Source organism: Mixophyes fleayi, chromosome 5 (assembly GCF_038048845.1).
Source record: "Mixophyes fleayi isolate aMixFle1 chromosome 5, aMixFle1.hap1, whole genome shotgun sequence".
NCBI lineage: Eukaryota > Metazoa > Chordata > Amphibia > Anura > Limnodynastidae > Mixophyes > Mixophyes fleayi.
The window spans coordinates 95,034,138-95,054,676 of NC_134406.1; the positions used below are offsets into that span (position 1 = coordinate 95,034,138).

Consider the following 20,539-nt stretch of genomic DNA (forward strand, 5'->3'; position numbering starts at 1 on the left):
CCCTAGAGGCAGCCGTTTCTCTTATACAGTTACAACTGTGTTTCATTATCTGACCAATTCCAAACATATAGATATCTGTGATTATTTTTATCTCACATATTTTGCTTGTTGTATAATTATATACTACGTGGTCTGTGCTGTGTACTGTGTTCACTATTTTCCATATTTCACGTACCTATACATTTTCCAAACAGGTCCCAACTTTCCAGGATCCATACAAGAATCCTGTACCAGGTTATTGTGAAAGCTGCAATAACATCTAGGTGAGAGCAACACCATTTTAATACATAACTGGGGGAATTTCATTGCTGCCGATATGGCGCATGGACAAAATCTCAGTCGCAAAGTGTCTCACGGACGTTCTGGAGATACTTTACAGGTAAATGAATTCCACCCATAATGTCATATGTAAAGAGGCGCAGCCACAGCCCTTGTGGCCACACCCCCATCACTATGGTGGCACCAGAAAGTTGCTGTACCTGGCCCCAAATTCCTCGTGGCGGCCCTGGTGCCCCCTTTCGCGGTGCTTAGGGGGGTATTCAATTGTTCCTCCGGCCGCCGGAAAAACGATCGCGTTAAAACTATTACTGTTTATACGGTAATATTGCGCGCAAAAAAACGTTAATACGGTAGTTTACTCGCTGAATTTCATCTCGCTGCGAGATGAAATTCAGCGAGTAATTACCGTATAAACGGTAATAGTTTTAGAGCGCTCGTTTTTCCGGCGGCCGGAGGAACAATTGAATACCCCCCTTAGTGCGCAATGTCTAGCTGTCACTTACACAATCTCCCTAAAATGATTTTTCCGACTTAAGTAAGCACTTTCCATTATTATTATTTTTTTAAAGGTTTTTATCATTATAGTGATATGTTCAGTCCTAATGTATTGAATGAATCTTAAGCAACATTTCTATCATGTAAAAATCATAACTCTAGATATGAATACCAGCAAAATGAAACTAGCCCTCTACCCTCTAAATCACGCCCTGAATGCAACCAAAACCACGACCACTTTCTGTCAAAGCTCCGTTTCCCTGCAAGCTACGTCCCTTTCTGAAATTGGGACAATTAAGAAGGAAAATTCTTGCCAGTTTGACATTTGCCACAGTTTCATTGTGTGATAGGCAAGTTTGCTTTTCAAATATATACTAAAAACAGTTTGACGTTCTACGTAAGATTGAGAAGCTTGAACTTAATGGGAAAAAATAAATAAGTACTAGAGGTTAGGTTGAGAGGAGGATGTTTGTTATGTGTAAACAAGTTTCATTCCTCCTCCTGTGTGGTGTCGGAGAACTGCAGCACTCCCCTCCCCTCGCTCTGCTTCTGCGTCGAGCTGGTCTCTCCCAAAGTGTCATTGATCAGCAGCCCATGCGAGAGCAGGTGACGTCTGGCAGTAATACAACAAGCATAGCACCGGGACTCAGGTACAGAAAAGGCGGGAGTCACACCGGGGAAGTGTCGGGATGTGGTTCATGCTGGGACGTGAGTGCAATGTGTGAGGCTCTAACAGGCCGGATATAGAAGAAAGAAAACAACTGGAGGGCGCTGGGAGAGGCTGTGCTAGGCAGTGTATTCACCGACAAGGCGATCAGCTGACAAGTATTGTGCATGTCAACACCAGCTATATTCAAATACCAGATAGTGATATTGGTTCTCTGTCTATAGACATCAATCATGTAGTACTGTATAGTGGAGAGTGTGTAAGTAGGAAATAAATTACGGGTTCATATGTAAATAGAATACTGTGAATCTTCCATGTGTGGTGATGTATGTGCAGCAAGCAACATATTTATTGTGAATTATAAAATATTAAATGCTAATCTAGACCAGTCTCGAAGTATGTATGTATGTATGGCAGATTGTATGTCTATCATGCAGATGGAGGTGTCTGAAATACCCTTATACCAGGAATACTGTTTAAAATATAGAAATATAATATAAGCACTTGTACTGAGTTACATGGCAGTGTGATTTGTAGACTTTCTGCATGGCAGTGTAATATGTAGACTTTTTCATTATTCCAAGTGCTTTGTGTCACTTAAAGGCTGTTTGTGACAGCAGAAAAGAAGCAGTGGGACTGGAGAAGGGCGTAAGGTGGTAGGTGGCACAAGGAAAGGAGGCACAATAGTTGGAGTTGTTTGCTACTTTAATCTCAGTTCAGTGACTGGTTGGGTGTAGGGGGATAGCTATTTAATCGGGAGGAGAGGGAGAATGGAAGCGGGAAGGGTTAAATTGTGAACTTTAGCATGAAACATTTAAATCCTAAACACCATGGTTACAAATATCTTGGTAAAAGGCAACATTGGACCCCTCCTTCAAAATATTGTACTTACCCTTGAATAAGAATCTATATATTTTATCTATCTTTGTCTATTTTGTTCTATTTTCAATCAGTATGTTGTAAAAAGAATTGGGCCATTGCTTGCTTAGTTGGCAAAGATAAGTCGGTAAATTAAACTGCAGAGATTAAATAGATCACAGATGTAGGATTATTAGTGAAATAAACATAGATGACAGAAGAGTAAGATTATTAGATGGGCAGCATTGATTATTATAACCAATTTCTTATTTATCACCTTTATCATTTTTATCAACACTAATCTAGGGGCCGAAATATAGCCAAAAATTAAATACTGTGCATTGCAAAACAAATTGTTAAGCATATTATACTCCTGGGCCAATTTTGGTATGATATATATATATATATATATATATATATACTCCAAAATAATGTCTATCCAGAGAAAATGCTATACATGTTTAATAATAAAGACGTTTTTGTGGGGGTTGAATTTTTATCTGCATAGCTTACAGTGACGTTAGCTACATGAGCTGCAATATTACAGCTGACTTCGGCAGTAAGCTATCAATATAACTACACACACACAAAAATATGTTTGTCATTATACAGGTCCCAGTCATGATTGAAGTGAACTGACAAAGTGTTTGTGTCCTATATAGACAATGATCATATTGTCATGTGCATGGATAAACTGTGGTTTCTCAAATGTTGTAGAACTACAAGCACCAACAGGGAATGGCATGTTGGGATTAATAGTTCCACAACATCTGCAGTCACTGGTGGCCTATATCTATCTTACTGTGTTACTGGGTAGTTTTGCAGGTGCTGTAGCTTGAGTAGTAGTGAGAAATTATTAGGTAGCTGAGTGTATTTCTATGGCCGGGATTAATAATTTTTGTGGGAAGACATGTACTGTATTTAATTTGGTAGGATGTGGGGATCATTTATGCAGACAACTTGCTAGCAGGGCCTTCTTACCTCTTTGTCTGCTTTACCCAGTTTGTTTATTAGTTTACTATGTTTGTCCCCAATTGTAAAGCGCTACGGAATATGTTGGCGCTATATGATGATGATGAATGAGGGAATTAATGTAAATATATAGAAGATATTACACTATCTTATTGGAAATGTAAAAGCCGGACAAAGGTCTGAAAATGCGGTTTATGCTGTCCATAACTGTGCAGGGTACAACCCTAATAATGACAATTCTCTAAATATGAAATACTCAGATGAAGTTGTAAAAGAACAAAATTAATCTACAGTTAAAGATATGGACACCCAGGCTGTTTATGACCTCTACTCCATTAACCCTGAGGTCAGTTGAGTGTTATATAACACAGAGGATTACTTATTAACATTTAATTTAGGTGCACATATTGCCAAACTATATTTAGTTTCATATAAAAATGATATATTATCAGTCCTTATTGTTGTCTTCACTTTATTATAATGCAGTAATAATGCCCATTCTAATAGAATATCATTCGATATAAGCAAAAATATCCATATGTTGAACAAAGGTCCAACAGAGTTTGACAGCAGACCTATGTGGCGCTAGGTTTAAAATGTAGAGCCATAGCTGGTACCAAGATTGTTATACAGCTTGATGATCTTAATAAATTTCAACTACATAATGCTGAGAGATTATTGTCAGGGAAAAAACTGTTAAATCAAAATTTGAAATTGGTGTTTTTAAGCATAATAAGCCTAGTAATGCCAGTATGGGCAGACTTAAGGAAAACGAGGCTACACGTCATATTTTATCTCTAGATAATGTAATCTTTTAACACAGACATAGATGAAGGTTGTTGTAGCAGACATATATTATTTCCAATCATGAAGGGTTAACTAGTGTTTACTTTACGTTATTCAATGAGATTGATAACAACACAAATGTTATGTTATGGGGTACACTTTATTGTACTGAATGATGCACTATGGATAAGAATGAAGTATACTTAATCCATACTATCTTTACTATCTTGTCAAACATATTTAATTGATTTAGCTGTATATGATATGTGAGTTAATTGATAAAAAAATAAATGTATGTCATGGTGTGAGGTTTACTTCATTAAACTCTACCTTATCTGTTACATTGCTGTCTGGACAATCCCGTGAAATAGCATAACAATGTAAACTCTGACTCTGTTTTATTTGTATAAGACTTTAAGCAAATTATAATGTGGAAATATATGGTTTCCTACCTTTCTGTACATAGATCAGTGCAGTCCAACTTTTATGGTATGGAGGACCAGAGAGAAAAATAATTGCATTTAGTGCTCCACACATGCAAGCCACAGGGCAAATGGCACCATGTTTGATTGATATTTGGTGATGTCCTAAAATGGACACGTCCCTGCATCACCTTCCACTTGGGACCTGGCTGTCCTTTTAGCACGTACTTCGTATTACCCCCTTCTCTGGCACTCAAAACTGTGTGAAGAAGCTGACCAGCGGAGATTCCTGATTATCCTAGTTGAAGCGTCTTGCTGAGTGGAGGATATGGTTGGGGTCTTATGGGAAGGAATCCCACTACTATTGTGCAGGGTGTGAAATTAACATTATTATTTTTGGATGACCTGCCAGTTCTAACAAGTAGGCTTGCATTTCCATCTGCCAGCACAATTTTTGGTCTGCCAAAACACAAACTTTAAGTTTGCTTTGCGATTTTCAGCCCAGGTTTAATGAACAGTAAATGACAGCTATTTTTGTTTTCAACTAGCCTTTTAGTTGTACGTTTTCAATAATAAGTTTACACACATTAATACTTGCTGTTTCCAGACTTTATAAAGATAAAGAAATGGAGGATATACACTACCAATAATATACAGTTAGTTACACATCAGTCCCCATAGAGGGAGACTATCAAGAGACGGATAACCTCATTAGACCTTTTCATTTACAGGCACAGTTAGTGTTATGGGCCAGTTGGCTCTGTAATTTTAATGTTATGATTTGGTAATTTAGTATCTGTTGCATTTTTTGTTAATTCTTCTTAATTTGTAACAGTAATAAAATGAACTTCTATATCAATATATAAGTGTCATATAGGGGTGAAACTTACACTTTATTGTTCCTTTTTTTCTCACAAAACAGATTTTGCCCTGAGGTAGGGTAAGGCATGCCTTGGGAAGCATTTTTAAGAACGTTGCGCAGTCACGGTCGCACAGCTGGGTGTGTGTACTGTTGGTATTTTTGATTTGTAACAGTTGTATCCATTCCTTAATTTGTGCTGCAACACACAGATACGCGAGTTCCGATACCTTTTGGTCCCATAGTATCTAATGTTTAAAGATGAGGTCACGTCATGTGGAAATTAGCTGCTTCCGTTCTGTCTTTTTCTCTACTTTTGACATAAAGTTACGTTACATATATGTTGCTCAACACTGTTGTTATAATATACTTTCCAAGTGTCCCAACATCCCAAACTTTTTCCTACTGCCAGGGCTGTTGAGATGTGTTACTCCCGCTCACCGCTTCACCTGTCACTGTAATGCTGCAATGATGCTTTTTTTTTCAGTAGGGGAGTCTGTGTGCTGCCTAGTGCTTCATTCAGAAGCATTAGGCATGCCGTGCCATGCACGTGACTTGGCCACGATATGGTTATGGTACTACATGATTGGGTATTTATAGAGTTCATGTAGTGTGTACTTGTATGTATGTATGTGTGTGTATGTCTTAATAATTTTGTATTTCAGTTTTGTTTTGAACAATTTAACTGTCAATATTAAATTGCAGAGACAGAATTTGAGAGATGGAACAAAGAATGTATTCATCTGGCCACAGCCCACAGTCTCTTGCAGTAATAGGTTTTCTTAATTTATTTAGATGTGAAATGCAAAACATGCATTTTGTAAGCATGTGTGTGCAACTAATGGCTTGTGTCTAACAATGTTAAATTGTTACTGACAGAATCCTGTTTGGAATTAAGGTTTTGTTTTGTACATATTTGAACATCTAAACCAGTGTTTTCCAAACCCTGTCCTCAGGGACCCCTAACAATGCTTGTTTGCCATATCTCTTTGTTGGAGCACAGGTATATTCATTACTGACTGACACATTTTGAAAGATCCACAGTTTGTACTAATTATTTCACATGCACTGTTAGGGCTCCCCGAGGACTGGGTTTGGGAAACACTCATCTAAATAAGTGTTAACCATTCCAAATTACTCCTTTTTTCCCTCATTTTATTTCACCAGTCATCATATTCTTTGTGAATTGTTGAGTATTATAAACTAATATTATTCCCTAATAGTGTCCCTTCAAGCAATTAAGTGGTAGATGACTTACAGAACATAAGATTTATATTAAAAAAAGAAAATACTAAGTAATTTTCTTGATACCATACAACACAGCTATCCACCTCCAGTTGGGAGGAGCATCTCCATTTAGGGCCACATTTTATTTTATTTTTTGTGTTCTGCATTTTACTGTTTTAGTGCATCTGCATCTCGTTTTACAAAATATACTCTTGAGTATTTAGTTAACGCCCATATGGTGCATATTGGGCTGAAGAGAAATGTTGCTCCTTCTGATCAGAGAAGCTGAGCGGATTAGGCCATTCTATTCTGATGTAGGGCAGTGGCTATTATATACATGATTCTATGGACAAATAAAAAAACATTTTTATAATAAACTGCAAGTGGACAGCACGTCTTGCAAAAAACTGCTAATTTTTAAGGTGTTCCTGATTTAGAGGGTCGACAAGCAAATAGGCTGGATTTTTGCACATCCTCCTTCTCATTACTTTAAATTGGAAAACATTTCAGGCATTTAAGCAATATATTGTGCCTGAAATTTATATAACCCTGGTTGTGCTTAAGAGTTTTTCCAAAGAAAATAAGCTAAGCTGCCTAAATTTGAATGTATAAATCCCAGGCTGTTGGTTGCAAACTAACAATAATGGATAAGTGCTATTTTTCTGCCCTCTCTGGTCACCTATGAGTGTAAAATGACTCTCATATAGATCTCCACAAGCTCCACTGTGTACATATGGGTTATTTCTGTTACAGAATTCCTGCACAAATATGTCAATATGCTTTGTTACTACAGAAAAATATCCAAAAATTTGACAAGATGCATATGACTTTAATTAAATTCAGTCTTACTATAATTAATGTGATCGTGTTCTTACTACAGCATCACTTGTTTCTTCTTATTTTCTTAATAACGTTTGTTTTATAAGAATTATTCCTATATTTTGTTACTTTCAATTTATTTCTGTTTGTGCTGTGGTCACAAACACTTTGCATATTTTTTTTGTCACTTCAGTATAAAGTTATGAGCAAGATTATATTTTAACCTGTAGTTCCCCTTTTTAAATGTTGCGGGTTATAACATCATATGATTTGGTTTCTAATTTACAGAGCAAAATGTTAATGAACCATTGAGATAGATGCGCGTCGGCATTTATGAAAAAAACAATGCTCTTTCAAAGGTTAAATGGGTGGGGTGTAGTATTTTCACTCATACTTCAGTAAGCTCTGGCATGTAAAGGTTTTGGGGCACCAAATTATTCATACATTGTGCTACAGGGAGGTGCAATACTTTCTATGTGGGAAAAAAAGAGATTTTGTACATTTTACAGGAATGGATGTATCCCTGTATATTCTGTATTCTGTTCTCTGAAATGAGACAGTTTAGTGGTAATGATGAAAGATTTCTTCATCTACGGCTAGAATAACCAGTGAATTTGAAATTCTGCCTATATTTTGCTGCAGTGAAGATACCATTACAGAGTTTAGTTTGCAGGAAAAGGGGGCTTCACACCTTTGAGATAACAAGTTAATTTTGACACAATTATGCAATAAGCCTCAGCAACCAACAACTTGCATTAGAGTGATCAAAGTTCGTTGACTAACTACATGTGCGGTTTGAATAGAATCTGCTCGTTCACATAACAAACAAGAAGGCCAAAGAGAGAGGGGAACTTAGTTTGATCAGGAAAGTTGCGTATGACAAGATTTTAAGGCCATATTTTTTTGTATATATATATATATATATATATATATATACAGGCATGGCCAAAAGTTTTGAGAGTGACACAAGTATTGGTTTTCACAAAGTTTGTTGCTTCAGTGTTCTGTATACTGAAGTAGAATTACAAGCATTTCATAAGTGTCAAAGGCTTTTATTGACAATTACATTAAGTTTATGCAAATAGTCAATATTTGCAGTGTTGACTCTTCATTTTGAAGACGTCTGCATGACCTGCATGCTGTCAATCAACTTCTGGGCCACATACTGACTGATGGCCGCCCATTTTTGCCTAATCAATGCTTGGAGTTTGTCAGAATTAGTGGGTTTTTGTTTGTCCACCCGTCTCTTGAGGAGTTTCCTGGCTATATACCCAAAATTTCGATGTTTTGATCCCCGAGCCACTTAGTTATCACTTTTGCCTTATGGCAAGGTGCTCCATCATGCTGAAAAAGGCATAGTTCATCACCAAACTGTTCTTGAATGGTTGGGAGAAGTTGCTCTTGGAGGATGTTTTGGTACCATTCTTTATTCATGGCTGTGTTCTTAAAGGCAAGTTTGCCTTTACAAGCCAGCGCCGCTTTAAATTTTGGCTGTAAACTCGCAGATTTCCGGCGACTTGAAAAAAACGGACCATGATACATTTACCCCTTGGACTCCAGTGCATTAATTTTTGGAAGACAAGTGGTTGCACTAGTATTTTGTAGGTGTTTCTTAGCAAAGGGGTGCTGTCAGGATTGCTAGTAAGAATTCAACGGAGAGCAATATAAAATTAAGCAAAGTGGTTTATTAAGCAGAGAGCATACAGATTGGACTGAGGAGAGACAAATGAAAACAGCAGATAAACACAGGTACTGGATAACAGATGGCAAGATTACCAGACAGTGCTGAGGATTATGGTATCCAGGCAGGTGGGATGATCAGCAAGCAGAGCATGACTCAATGACCAAGTTAAACAGGGATATTCTGCAGTTACAGCATACTTGCCAACATTTACTATATTTCTTCCGGGAGCTGCAAGGGGGAGGTGGGCATGTAGAGGGCGGGGCCCCGAAAATCGCGTCATTTTAGGCCCACCCCCGTTACGTAATGATGCAAATCACGGGGCCAAATGCCGCGATTCCCAGTGAATCGCGGTGTTTGAACCGAATTCTGCCCACTTCACTAGGAAGTGGGCAGATCAGGGAGATTGCCACACTCTCCAGGGAGTCCGGGAGACTCCCGCGAAATGCGGGAGTCTCCCGGACATTCCGGGAGAGTTGGCAAGTATGAGTTACAGGTGCTGCATAGCTAAACATGTAATAGTCTGCATCACAGGAATTGGAACACAGGTGGTGTAACAGTCTGCAGGCAGGGGTCCAAATAAACAGACAGCTGGATGGTTAGAATAGAGAATGTGTAATGGTCTGCAGGCACAGACAAAGGAGTATCAAACAAGTCAGGGTCAAAAGCCAGAAGGTCCACAAGAATGCCAGGGAGAAAGTAGGAGAAAGGTTAAAGCAAAGTCAGGGTCATAAGTTCAGATGCAAACAGAAGAACAAGCAGGAGTCTGTACCAGGAAGTCAATCAGTATCCTTAAACAGGAGTACACAGAAGAACCAGCAGCAGTTAAGACAACAGATTAACTCACCCAGTTTGCAGGGAGATGCAGTCTTATAAGGGCCAGCCTCAGTTGAAAGCCATCCAAGGGTAATGAGCTAAACTCATGTAGGAAGGAGAATAGTCCAGGAGCAACAGAAGCCCCTCTGGTAGTAGCGAGATAATGCAGGCCAGATACATATAATGGCAGAGTCTAGACATAATCCCTTGCAGGCAAGAGCTGCAGGGGCAAAACAGCATCCGCATTGAAGATGCTGCTGTGCAGCCAGAAGCAGATCAGGACAGGCGCACACAGGTCACAGTGTTTGGGCTATGAGTTCTATTCTGACCAGAGCACTGTCTGTGTGGAGTTTCTATACTTTCCCCCTGTGTTTGCGTGAGTTTCCTCCAAGTGCTCCCTTTACTCCTACAATCCTAAAATGTACTGCTAGGTTAATTTTAGTGTTTGGTTGTGTGGTAGAGAATTGTAAGCTTCACTGGAGCACATACTGAATTATTAACTATTCTCTGTAAAGTTCTGCATATTATGTTGGTACTTTGACACTTTATAATGTAATAATTGTACTCGTGGACTCCAGTCAATTAATTATGTGACCTCTGAAGATAAGAAAATGTGCTGCAATCAGTTAAGTTGTGTCTAATTATTGATTGTTTACTTTTATTTTTTCTAAGACAAAGCTGTAGAGTTTATTTTATTTTTAAAAAATAGTGAAAGAGAAAAAGGCACACTTCTTTAAATTAATGAAATGTGTACAAGTGAATAAAATCATTAGACACGGCAGCCAAGGACAACTGAGATCAATGTGCATGTGCAAACAAAAGAAAAATGTTTAACAAGAATCAAATCAAATAAAAATTAAAATAAAATATTGGTTGGCGCTCAGAAACAAACAATATATAAAAATCACTATGTGTCACTATCTTAGGGACTCACCTAGAAGAGATGCCTGGAGAGCTTAAACCCAATATAGCTGTATTGTGCACAAAATTATTCTTTATGTATATGCTGACACAGTGATTTTTATATATTATTTGTTTCTGAGCGCCAGACATTTTATTTTATTTTTATTTGACTTACAATTTTGTGTGATCAGAGTACTTACTCTTTTGGCATTGTTTTAAACATTCATGGAATATAAGCAGTGAACATACTCATTACCTTGTGTAGTAATGATGGACGCTTACAGAAGAACTAGCAGGTGAATAACATGTCCATTACAATGAAGACACTGAAACCAGAATATACACCTCGAAGGAATAGACCTTTTTTGTAAAAGTTATTGTAGTCCAGAGGCACACAAATGTACAATACATGTGGAAACTATTTGTTCAATTCTCATTAAAGCCAATTACAAATGATTGCAAGCTATATATTAAGGGCTACTACTTTGTTTATTTGCAATATAGGTTTAGTCACTGTACAGCCATGGCCAAAAGTTTTGAGAATGACACAAATGTTGTTTTTCACAAAGTCTGCTGCCTCAGTTTGTATAATGGCAATTTGCATATACTCCAGAATGTCATGAACAGTGCTCAGATGAATTGCAATTAATTTCAAAGTCCTTCTTTGTCATAACAATGAACCTTATCCCAAAACCAACATTGCTACTGCATTTCAGCCCTGTTACAAAAGGGACCAGCTGATGTCAGGTCAGTGATTCTCTCATTAACTCAGGTGAGAGTGTTGACAAGGACAATCACTCTGTCATGCTGATTGAGTTAGAATAACAGACTGGAAGCTTTAAAAGGAGGGTAGTGATTGAAATAATTGTTCTTCCTCCGTTAATCATAGTTATCTGCAAGGAAACACGTGCAGTCATCATTGCTTTGCACATAAAGGCCTTTACAGGTTAAAGATATTGCTGCTAGTAAGATTGCACCTAAATCAATAATTTATTGGATCATCAAGAACTTCAAGGAGAGAGGTTCAATAGTTGTAAAGAAGGCTTCAGGGCACCCAAGAATGTCCAGCAAGCGCCAGAAACGTCTCCTAAAGTCAATTTTGGGATCGATGCACCACCAGTACAGAGTTTGCTCAGGAATGGCAGCAGGCAGGTGTGCGTACATCTGCAAGCACAGTGAGGCGATAACTTTTGGAGAATAGCCTGGTGTAAAGAAGGCCAGCAAAGAAGCCACTTCTCTCCAGGAAAAACATCAGGGACAGACTGATATTCTGCAAAAGGTACAAGGAGTGGACTGCTGAGGACTGGGGTAAAGTAATTTCCTCAGATTGTTTGGGGCATCTGGAAAAACGCTTGTCTAGAGAAGGAAAGGTGAGCGTTGCCATCAGTCCTGTGTCATGCCAACAGAAAAGCATCCCGAGACCATTCATGTGTGTGGTTACTTCTCAGCCAAGGGAGTGGGCTCACTCCCAATTTTGCCTAAGAACACAGCCATGAATAAAGTATGGTACTAAAACCTCCTTCAAGAGCAACTTCTTCCAACCATCCAAGAAAAGTTTGGTAAAGAACAGTGCCTTTTCCAGCATGATGGAGCACCTTGCCATAAGGCAAAAGTGATAACTAAGTGGCTTGGGATCAAAATATCAAAATTTTGGATCCATGTTGTCACGAGCCGCGGCGGCTCCGGGCACCGCTGCGACTCGCTCTCCTCTCGGGCCCAGCGTCCCGGTCTAGGCAACGGTCAGGACACTCTGTAGTTGAAGCCCCGTGTCCCAGCACCAAGCCTCCCTGCCAGTTATAGTCCCTGCTTGCTAGCATACTTCTTCTGTTGTACTTTCTGTCTTCTGTGTTAACGCTGCTGACCTCTTGCCTGGATTTTGACATGCTGATTTGCCTGTGACCCTGACCCCTTGCTTGGATATTGACGCTGCTGATTCGCCTGTGACCCTGGCTTGAATACTGACTTCGCTGATTTGCTCGTGACCCTGAAACCTTTGCCTGGATACCTGATTCCTCCTCTTTGTAATACCTGCGCTACGATCTCAGGTTATCAGCTCCTACTACTAGAGAACAAGACCTAGGGGCATTCGAGTACCTGTGAGTGTGTCTAGCTCTACGAGAAAGGCGGCTGCTATAGGCGAAGACCTCTGAAGCGGTTCTAGGAGTTGATACCTTGGGCGTGAGCCGTAACACATCCCGAGAATACTCCCCAGACATTAATTCCTTTGAGAACTTGTGGTCAATCCTCAAGAGGCGGGTGGATGAACAATAACCCATAAATTCTGACAAACTCTAAGCATTGATTAGGCAAGAATAGGCGGCCATCAGTCAGTATGTGGCCCAGAAGTTGATTGGCAGCATGCCAGAGCGAATTGCAGTGGTCTTCAAAAAGAAGGGTCAACACTGCAGTTATTGACTATTTGCATAAACTTAATGTAATTGTCAATAAAAGCCATTGACACTTATGAAATGCTTGTAATTTTACTTCACTATACCATAGCAACATCTGACAAAAAGTTCTAGAAACACAGAAGCAACAAACTTTGTGAAAACCAATACTTGTGTCATTCTCAAAACTTTTGGCCATGACTGTAGGTATATACCAGTACAGTAAATGTTTCAAATATTGCAGTCTAGTTAAAAAGGTTCACAATTAAAAGCCATTTGATAAACACTTAGGGCTAGATTTACTAAGCTGCGGGTTTGAAAAAGTGGGGATGTTGCCTATAGCAACCAATCAGATTCTAGCTTTCATTTATTTAGTACCTTCTACAAAATGACTGCTAGAATCTGATTGGTTGCTATAGGCAACATCCCCACTTTTTCAAACCCGCAGCTTAGTAAATCTAGCCCTTAGGGCCTGAGCCATTAAGGAGAGCAAAGCATTAAAATAAACTGTGCACCTGGGGAAAACCATGTTGCATTGGAGGGGGAGGTCAATTTAAAACATGAGGAGAGATTTATAGTTGGGGTAGGGCGTGTCCTAGATCAACTTTAAATTTGAGTGTAAAAATAAAGCTATCAAGTATTTGTGTGCTAGATGAAGCAAAACAGCCAGTATTTAACTTGCATACAAAATAATAAACTTATTTGCACCCTTTGCATTGTAACATGTTTTGTCCTGGAGATTATTTACTCCTTTTTTTGCCTTACTTTCCTTAATTACTCAGACCCTTAATGAAGTAACAATTGCAAGTAACATACTAGTAAAAAACAAATACTTTGTAAGTTGTTAAATTTTGAAATACACTTCAGAGGCAATTCGCGTTGGTAGGTTAAATTTGAAGTAGTTAATTTTATTAGGACTACACGAGTGTGAAAGGTAAGCTGGAATTGTTTCATTTAGAACAACTTAGACAGTGACTTATTGTTAACGGTTTTGTCTATTGCGGTAAATCTATTCATTTTGTGTTTTGTTATACAAAGTTTAAATAGTATTTAGATGTCAGTGCATCTTGAGTAGAGAAAAACAAAACTATTCCAAAACAAACTGCTTGACAGTTTCATGTGTTTTTCTATAAAAAAAAGGTGCCTCACTCTGACAGTTGCACATATAGCCTTGCTCTAAGAAATAGTATTACTCATCAGGAAAACCTGATAAGTACTATGAATAGGAGTTAACAGTATTGTAGTTGAAGTAAATCAATTTCACATGCAACCTAGTTAGCATATGACCTAAATAACCTATGATTGGAGAGGCTACTGTTTTACAATAGTAAACAAAATTATTTTTAGTTATATAAAACATTTCTGCTTCTTTTTTTTGTTTGTTTTGCTTCCTCTTTAGATCCAGAGGCAGAGTCTTGATTTACAAGTATTATCACAAGGGGAAACCAGAGCTACCTGAAACCTGGCCAATATCATGTGATTTCTGATGAAATACTTTGTTTACTGCCACATAAGGAGAATCACAGAGGGAATAATTGTAATTACAATCTCAGACCTACAGTGTGAGTATTATACTTTATGCAAATATAAAGTGTTGTTTCTCATGTGTGTATATTTTATAACATTTGAACACATTGTATTACGTTAAGAATGATTTTGTTCCCTTTAACAGCTTGTCTAAAGTTTAAAGTTGTGTTGCCTATGGTGGGAACTCAATGAGTTCCCAAAAGAGAATAATATTACAGCCCTAATATTCCTGCCATGAAAATAGTTCACGTGGACTAAATTCATTTTTAATACCTATAATAGTTACATGCCTGCTTAATGTAAATTAAGCAGACATTCATGTGTTATGTTTTACAATTCTTCTCTGTATTATAATCATTTTTGACTGAATCTACCATTGAGATACTGGGTTTATGATCCTTTTGAAAATTACCAATGGCAGTCTCTGGAACCTCACTAGATCTGTTACTGACACAGCCTTTGGAGTTTCCAACATCTTTTATAATGTAGTATGTAGTTCCCATTCAGTATACCACAATACCAATAGCAAAAGGGCTACTTAAAATATTTATCTATTTTTGGTTGTGCAGGATACTTTTCAGACTGAGGATAAGAATGATAATACCAAGAAAAATACACTTGTATCTACACTTCTGTTTTCTGTGCTCCGTCATCATCCTAAAGGCCAGGGGGTAAATGTATCATACTGCGCTTTTTACAAGTCGCTGGAAATCGGCGAGATGACAGCTTAAATTTAAAGCGGCGCTGCCATCGCCGCATTAAATTTAAGCTGTCATCTCGACGATTTCCGGCGACTTGTAAAAAGCGCAGTATGATACATTTACCCCCAGATGTTAGAAGATCGAATGTTCAAATACAAGAGATGTTGCACATCAAACATGTGAATGTGTGTGGGTATGGTGACCTTGGAAACAGTTAGTTCCAATGTCACCACCATTTACATGCGTTGTGTTATTGGTGAAAATGCTAAAAGCAGATGTATTCTGACGCCATTGGGTATGAGGCCTTAGTGTAACACCTGTGCTTTCACAATGGAGTGAAAATATAATATAATAACTATCTGCAACTTCAGGTTATTCTCCATAATTCAGTCAATAAATGAATTTAATAATGCATTTAAAAAATTAGGGAAAAAGAAGCAGTTAAGCGTCTCAGTACTTCCAGTTTTGCAAACTTGGATTATGTTCCACCCTAATATTATACTCACTTGAAGTTTTGACCCACTAGGAACATGTTTGTTTGATGCTATCATAGATTATAGGGGTACATTGTGGTGAATTAATTATACGGCCAATACAGCTTCATTGTTTTATGAGTGAGCTAGACTATAGGCAGCAAGTTACGAAACAAACTTTAGCTCAAAATATACTAATCTGCACATATTTCATAAACAACACTAAAACTAAACCGACGCAGCGGCAAAAACGTGTCATGTATACGAACACTGTACAACAAAACATCGCTGAAGAAAACAGGTGGCTTGTACAAAAAAGGGAACAGAGTATCTACATATCTCGAGGTTGGCAGAAATAACATACAATACAGAACACATCGTGCAAATAAAAACTTACATTATAATAAGAAATGCAAACATGTGAAAACAACAGGACAAACACATGGAGAGTGGCTGGGTGTCTGCCCGGTATAAATCATGATGGAGCAATCTAATTCCCGCAACTCCTCTAGGACAAAGGGAGACTTTCTCCACATGTACCAAATTGTTTTATTTTTATACAGCAAGTTACAGCTCGTGTACATGAATCTTTCATAACCAAAAGTATCATTAACCAGGCTAACCCGGCCACTCAGACGTCATCTACTTCCTAGCAATAAGGTCTTTGGCCAAAAAGAGCAAGGTAGATAGTAGTAGTCTAATAAATTTGCCTGTCAGATCAAGACCAAAGAATTGAATAAATCACTTTAATTTGATCAAAGGACCACAAAATACGTCATTTATATAAATGTCCAAGAGGATGGACCCTAAATTTTCGCCAGGCAGCTGCCCCATCGTCTGCTCCTTCATTCAAGTCAGTATTGAACCAAAGGTGGTAGTCCGGGTCATACCCAGAATCAGTAGTGAATTTGATTGAAAGATGAGACTAACTGTATACCAAAGGGATGATCCTATATGTTTACCAGCCAGAAGAAATTGTACCCAGGTGTGCATGGATCCTGTCTCATCATCAGATAACCATGAACATCAGTACAATCTCCAGACTTCATTCAATTTTGATGTGGGCCAACTGTGAGGCATAATAATACAACCGAAGATTCAGGAGAGCAAGTCCTCCTGTTCTCCTAGATCTACATAAGGAGGTAAACCTAATGAGTGTGCCCCAGGCAGTGGTAGTAGAGTGGTAGCCCGTGGCAGCAGTTAGGGTACACAAACACAGTGCCCAAAGCAGGTACCCGTACAGTAAAGTAAAATTAGAGCAGGCAAACAAGTATACCTAGCAGAAAGGAACCCTGATGTGAGAAACCAACCCAGCCAGTGCACAGGGCAAAGATAATTACAGCCATTGACAATAAGGTTCAAAATGGACACAAAGTGAAGGAAATTCTTTGCTGACAAATTCAAAGCAAACTGCTGAGAGACACAGCATAAAGATGGAGCTTTGTCTGCAGCAACAGGCAATCGGTGTAAATAAGTCAGAGGTAAAGCTCCTAAGGAGATTGGGTATTTTGCAGGGAAGCAGGTTCTAAATAATAAGGATTTCCACTTCAGTATGCTCTTGTGCTAAACTAAATAATTGCATGGAAACAACTTAAAATATATCAGTTGGGTTAATTTGTTTAGTTATTGTTAGTTTTATACTAAATGGAAATCACTGACCTGCATTTAACCATGAAATGTTGCCAGTCACTATTCTACAGTACCATTTATTTTACCATACCGGGAAACTTTGTTTAGGTGAGTACTTGCTTATAGAGAGAAAATATAGACAATTTCATCAATATCATTATCACAAACACTGATCCGATTTAATATTGAGAATGTTGTATACTTTATTTGCAAGAATTTTTAAGTGATGATAGAGGAGAAAAGAAGCCACTCTTGACACAATGACGATGAACCAGCAATCAGGTGACACCTAATACCGTGAGAACAGCATTTTGGGTTCTCACTTGCATTATGTTACACCCTATAATCACACTCACTCAGATTTTTGATCCACTATGAACATGTCTTTTCGATGCTACCAGAGATTATAGGGGTATATTGAGGTAAATGAATTACAGGGCCAGTACTGGTTCATTGTTTTGTGAATGAGCTAGACAAGAGCCAGCAAGGCATGAAAGAACATTTAGCTCAAATTATACTATTATGCATATATTTCAGCTGTAATGACTTAAATGAACTGTCCATCACTTAGAGTAGCCTTACTTAATCATTGGAAAGCACCTGTGACTTAACATAAAAATGTGCACAAACACTGACAATATTTAATATTGAGAATGCTGTATACTTTATTTACAGTGATTTTTAAGTGATGATAGAAGAGAAAAGAAGCCACTCTTGGCACAATCACGATGAACCAGCAACCAGGTGACAATGAATACCGTCAGAACAGTGTTTTGGGTTCTCACAGTTCACTGCATGAAGTCCGTTCAATGAGTAGTGCTGAGTTGGTGGCCAGACTTGAATCCTATGAGAGCTCCGAGAAAAAAAGCATATCTGATGTTAGAAGAACGTTCTGCCTCTTCGTCACTTTTGACCTCCTGTTTGTTACTTTGCTGTGGATCATAGAACTAAATGTGAGTTACTTCTATTGGACAGTAGGCGTCTTTTTGTAGCTTTTTATGTGGAGATTTGTATTTTGTGTGCTCACTGGCCACTCATAGCTGTCATTGGCATATGTCCCTTGTTATTTTCATTTTGTATATTGTCTAGTTCTATGGAAGAGTTAGTGTTAAGGATTACAATGACGGTTTTATTGAGAATGGTGGGAGGATATTTGTGAAACCTGGTGGCCTTAGCAAATAATCTAATTCTGTCATTTTCCTCGTTCAGTTTAGAAAATAAAAACAGGCAGACAGACAGGCTCGTTTTTATTTGCACTGTTTTTATAAATGTCCCGCTTTGTCTGCCATACCTTTTAGTTTTTTAAGTATTGTAAATTACAGTACTAATGTTTTGAAACACCATAATGTATGCATTGTATCATAATGAGCTGTTGTCTGAACAACAATATTTACTTAATTATATAATTTAAGAACTTATTTGTGGAGACCTTCTGCCATTATATGTAAAAAAAATAGACCTCAAATAGAATCTAACTTTTCTAATAGGCAATTGAATGTAATGCCTGTTCTTAATCCAATGACACTTTTTTATTTGATATGATTTTTTTATTTTTTAAATAGACAATTATTTAGAGGCAGACAGTTTTATTAGAGCATGGTCCTGGAATCTGTTTGTTTTCTTGACCACTGTACCAACAGCTGTATTTAGTTTGGTCACCAATGTGTTTGGAAAAAGTGTACACATATAACTAAACATGTTTGGACGACATAGTACAATACATACATATACATTTAACATGAGGTTCCACAAGTTCCACAGTTGGAGCATGTTTCTTTTAGATATATGGTATGATCTGGTGACTCCTACAGCATTTTGGACAAATCACCCAAGCAATACCTCACCTTCTTCATTCTATTTTATTGGTAACAGGCATGGGAATACTTGAGATCAATGCAACTGAATAAAACATGCGCGAATAAGGAAAATAATCGAGCGTGAAAATAAAGATAACAATTAGGGATTAATAATAATTGTGCCTATTTTTGCTATTTTGTGTGATGTAAAATAAAGTGTTCAGTACTTTTTAAGGTTAGTTGTCTACAGTTATACCCTATCCTTTTAATCCCACTGGGGATTCCCTGGGCTGTTACTCTATTACTCTTGTGTTCCATGCAAATTTTGGTTATTTGATACTGTATGCATTATGTAGTGTTGCAGCAGTCCTGTGTCACTTTAAATCAGGGTTGTCCAACCCGCGGCCCACGGGCTGCATGCGGCCCAGCACGCCTGTAAATGTGGCCCAGAAGGAGTTTTGGTTGTAGCAAGGGGGCAGCGCTCTTAATGGACAAAAACAATCCTGCAAAAAAAAAGAAGAAAATACTTACCTTGCGGTCACGTCAGCTGGTACTCCGGCTCCCTCCCTTGTCTCCTCCTCCGTGAATGTCTGGCGTGATGTCATCACGCCCAACATCCATTGTGGACCGCAGCACAGAGGAGACACCCGCGCAATAAGAACAATCAGCAGCACAGAATTGGAGAAAAGAAGAGAAGAGGACAGGAGAACAAGCCGATTAAAAGGTAAGTTAAGGGGGATTTTTTTTATTATTTCAAGGGACGCTGACAAGTGAATAAAAGTCACCTGGTCCTGGAGCATCATAGACCTTATCTCCCTGCTACATACTTCTACTTGTATTACTAATGGGGCATTATATATTATTCTCTTTGGCCCATTATAAGTTGTTATCCCTTAACTAACATAGTGGTGTAATTATCAAAACAGGTCACAATTAGGGGTCACAGTGGTGTATATGTCAGGTACCGCAGGCCTGGTCAGGGCACCCTGATATACAATGCCTGGCTTAAATGATATTGCATCAAAACAATACAAAAAGTGATTATAGTATAATAACTAGAGAGGATTTTTTGAACAGGGCGATTGAAAGGTAAGTATAGGAGGATTTGAAAAAAAAGTGATATATATATATCTATAATATAAATGTCTAGTGGCGTGTGTTAGTCTGTCTGTGTGTGTGTGTGTGTGTGTGTGTGTGTGTGTGTGTGTGTGTGTGTGTGGAAAAAATAAAACCAAGCTGCAG

The 20,539-nt window shown here is 38.2% G+C and overlaps 1 protein-coding gene across 4 annotated transcripts in view; it reads left to right on the forward strand.

Annotated features, from left to right (window-relative positions):
* The first annotated feature begins 242 nt into the window (after positions 1 to 242).
* Positions 243 to 20,539, forward strand: part of STARD3NL (STARD3 N-terminal like) — a 56,132-nt gene continuing 35,835 nt past the window's right edge. The window contains exons 1-3 of one of the 4 annotated variants that reach the window (XM_075212572.1): positions 243 to 263; positions 14,571 to 14,733; positions 18,177 to 18,454. In XM_075212572.1, the coding sequence (XP_075068673.1) occupies positions 18,230 to 18,454 (225 nt within the window). In that variant the 5' untranslated portion in view covers positions 243 to 263; positions 14,571 to 14,733; positions 18,177 to 18,229. The other 3 variants (XM_075212570.1, XM_075212569.1, XM_075212571.1) reach the window with 3 other exon arrangements.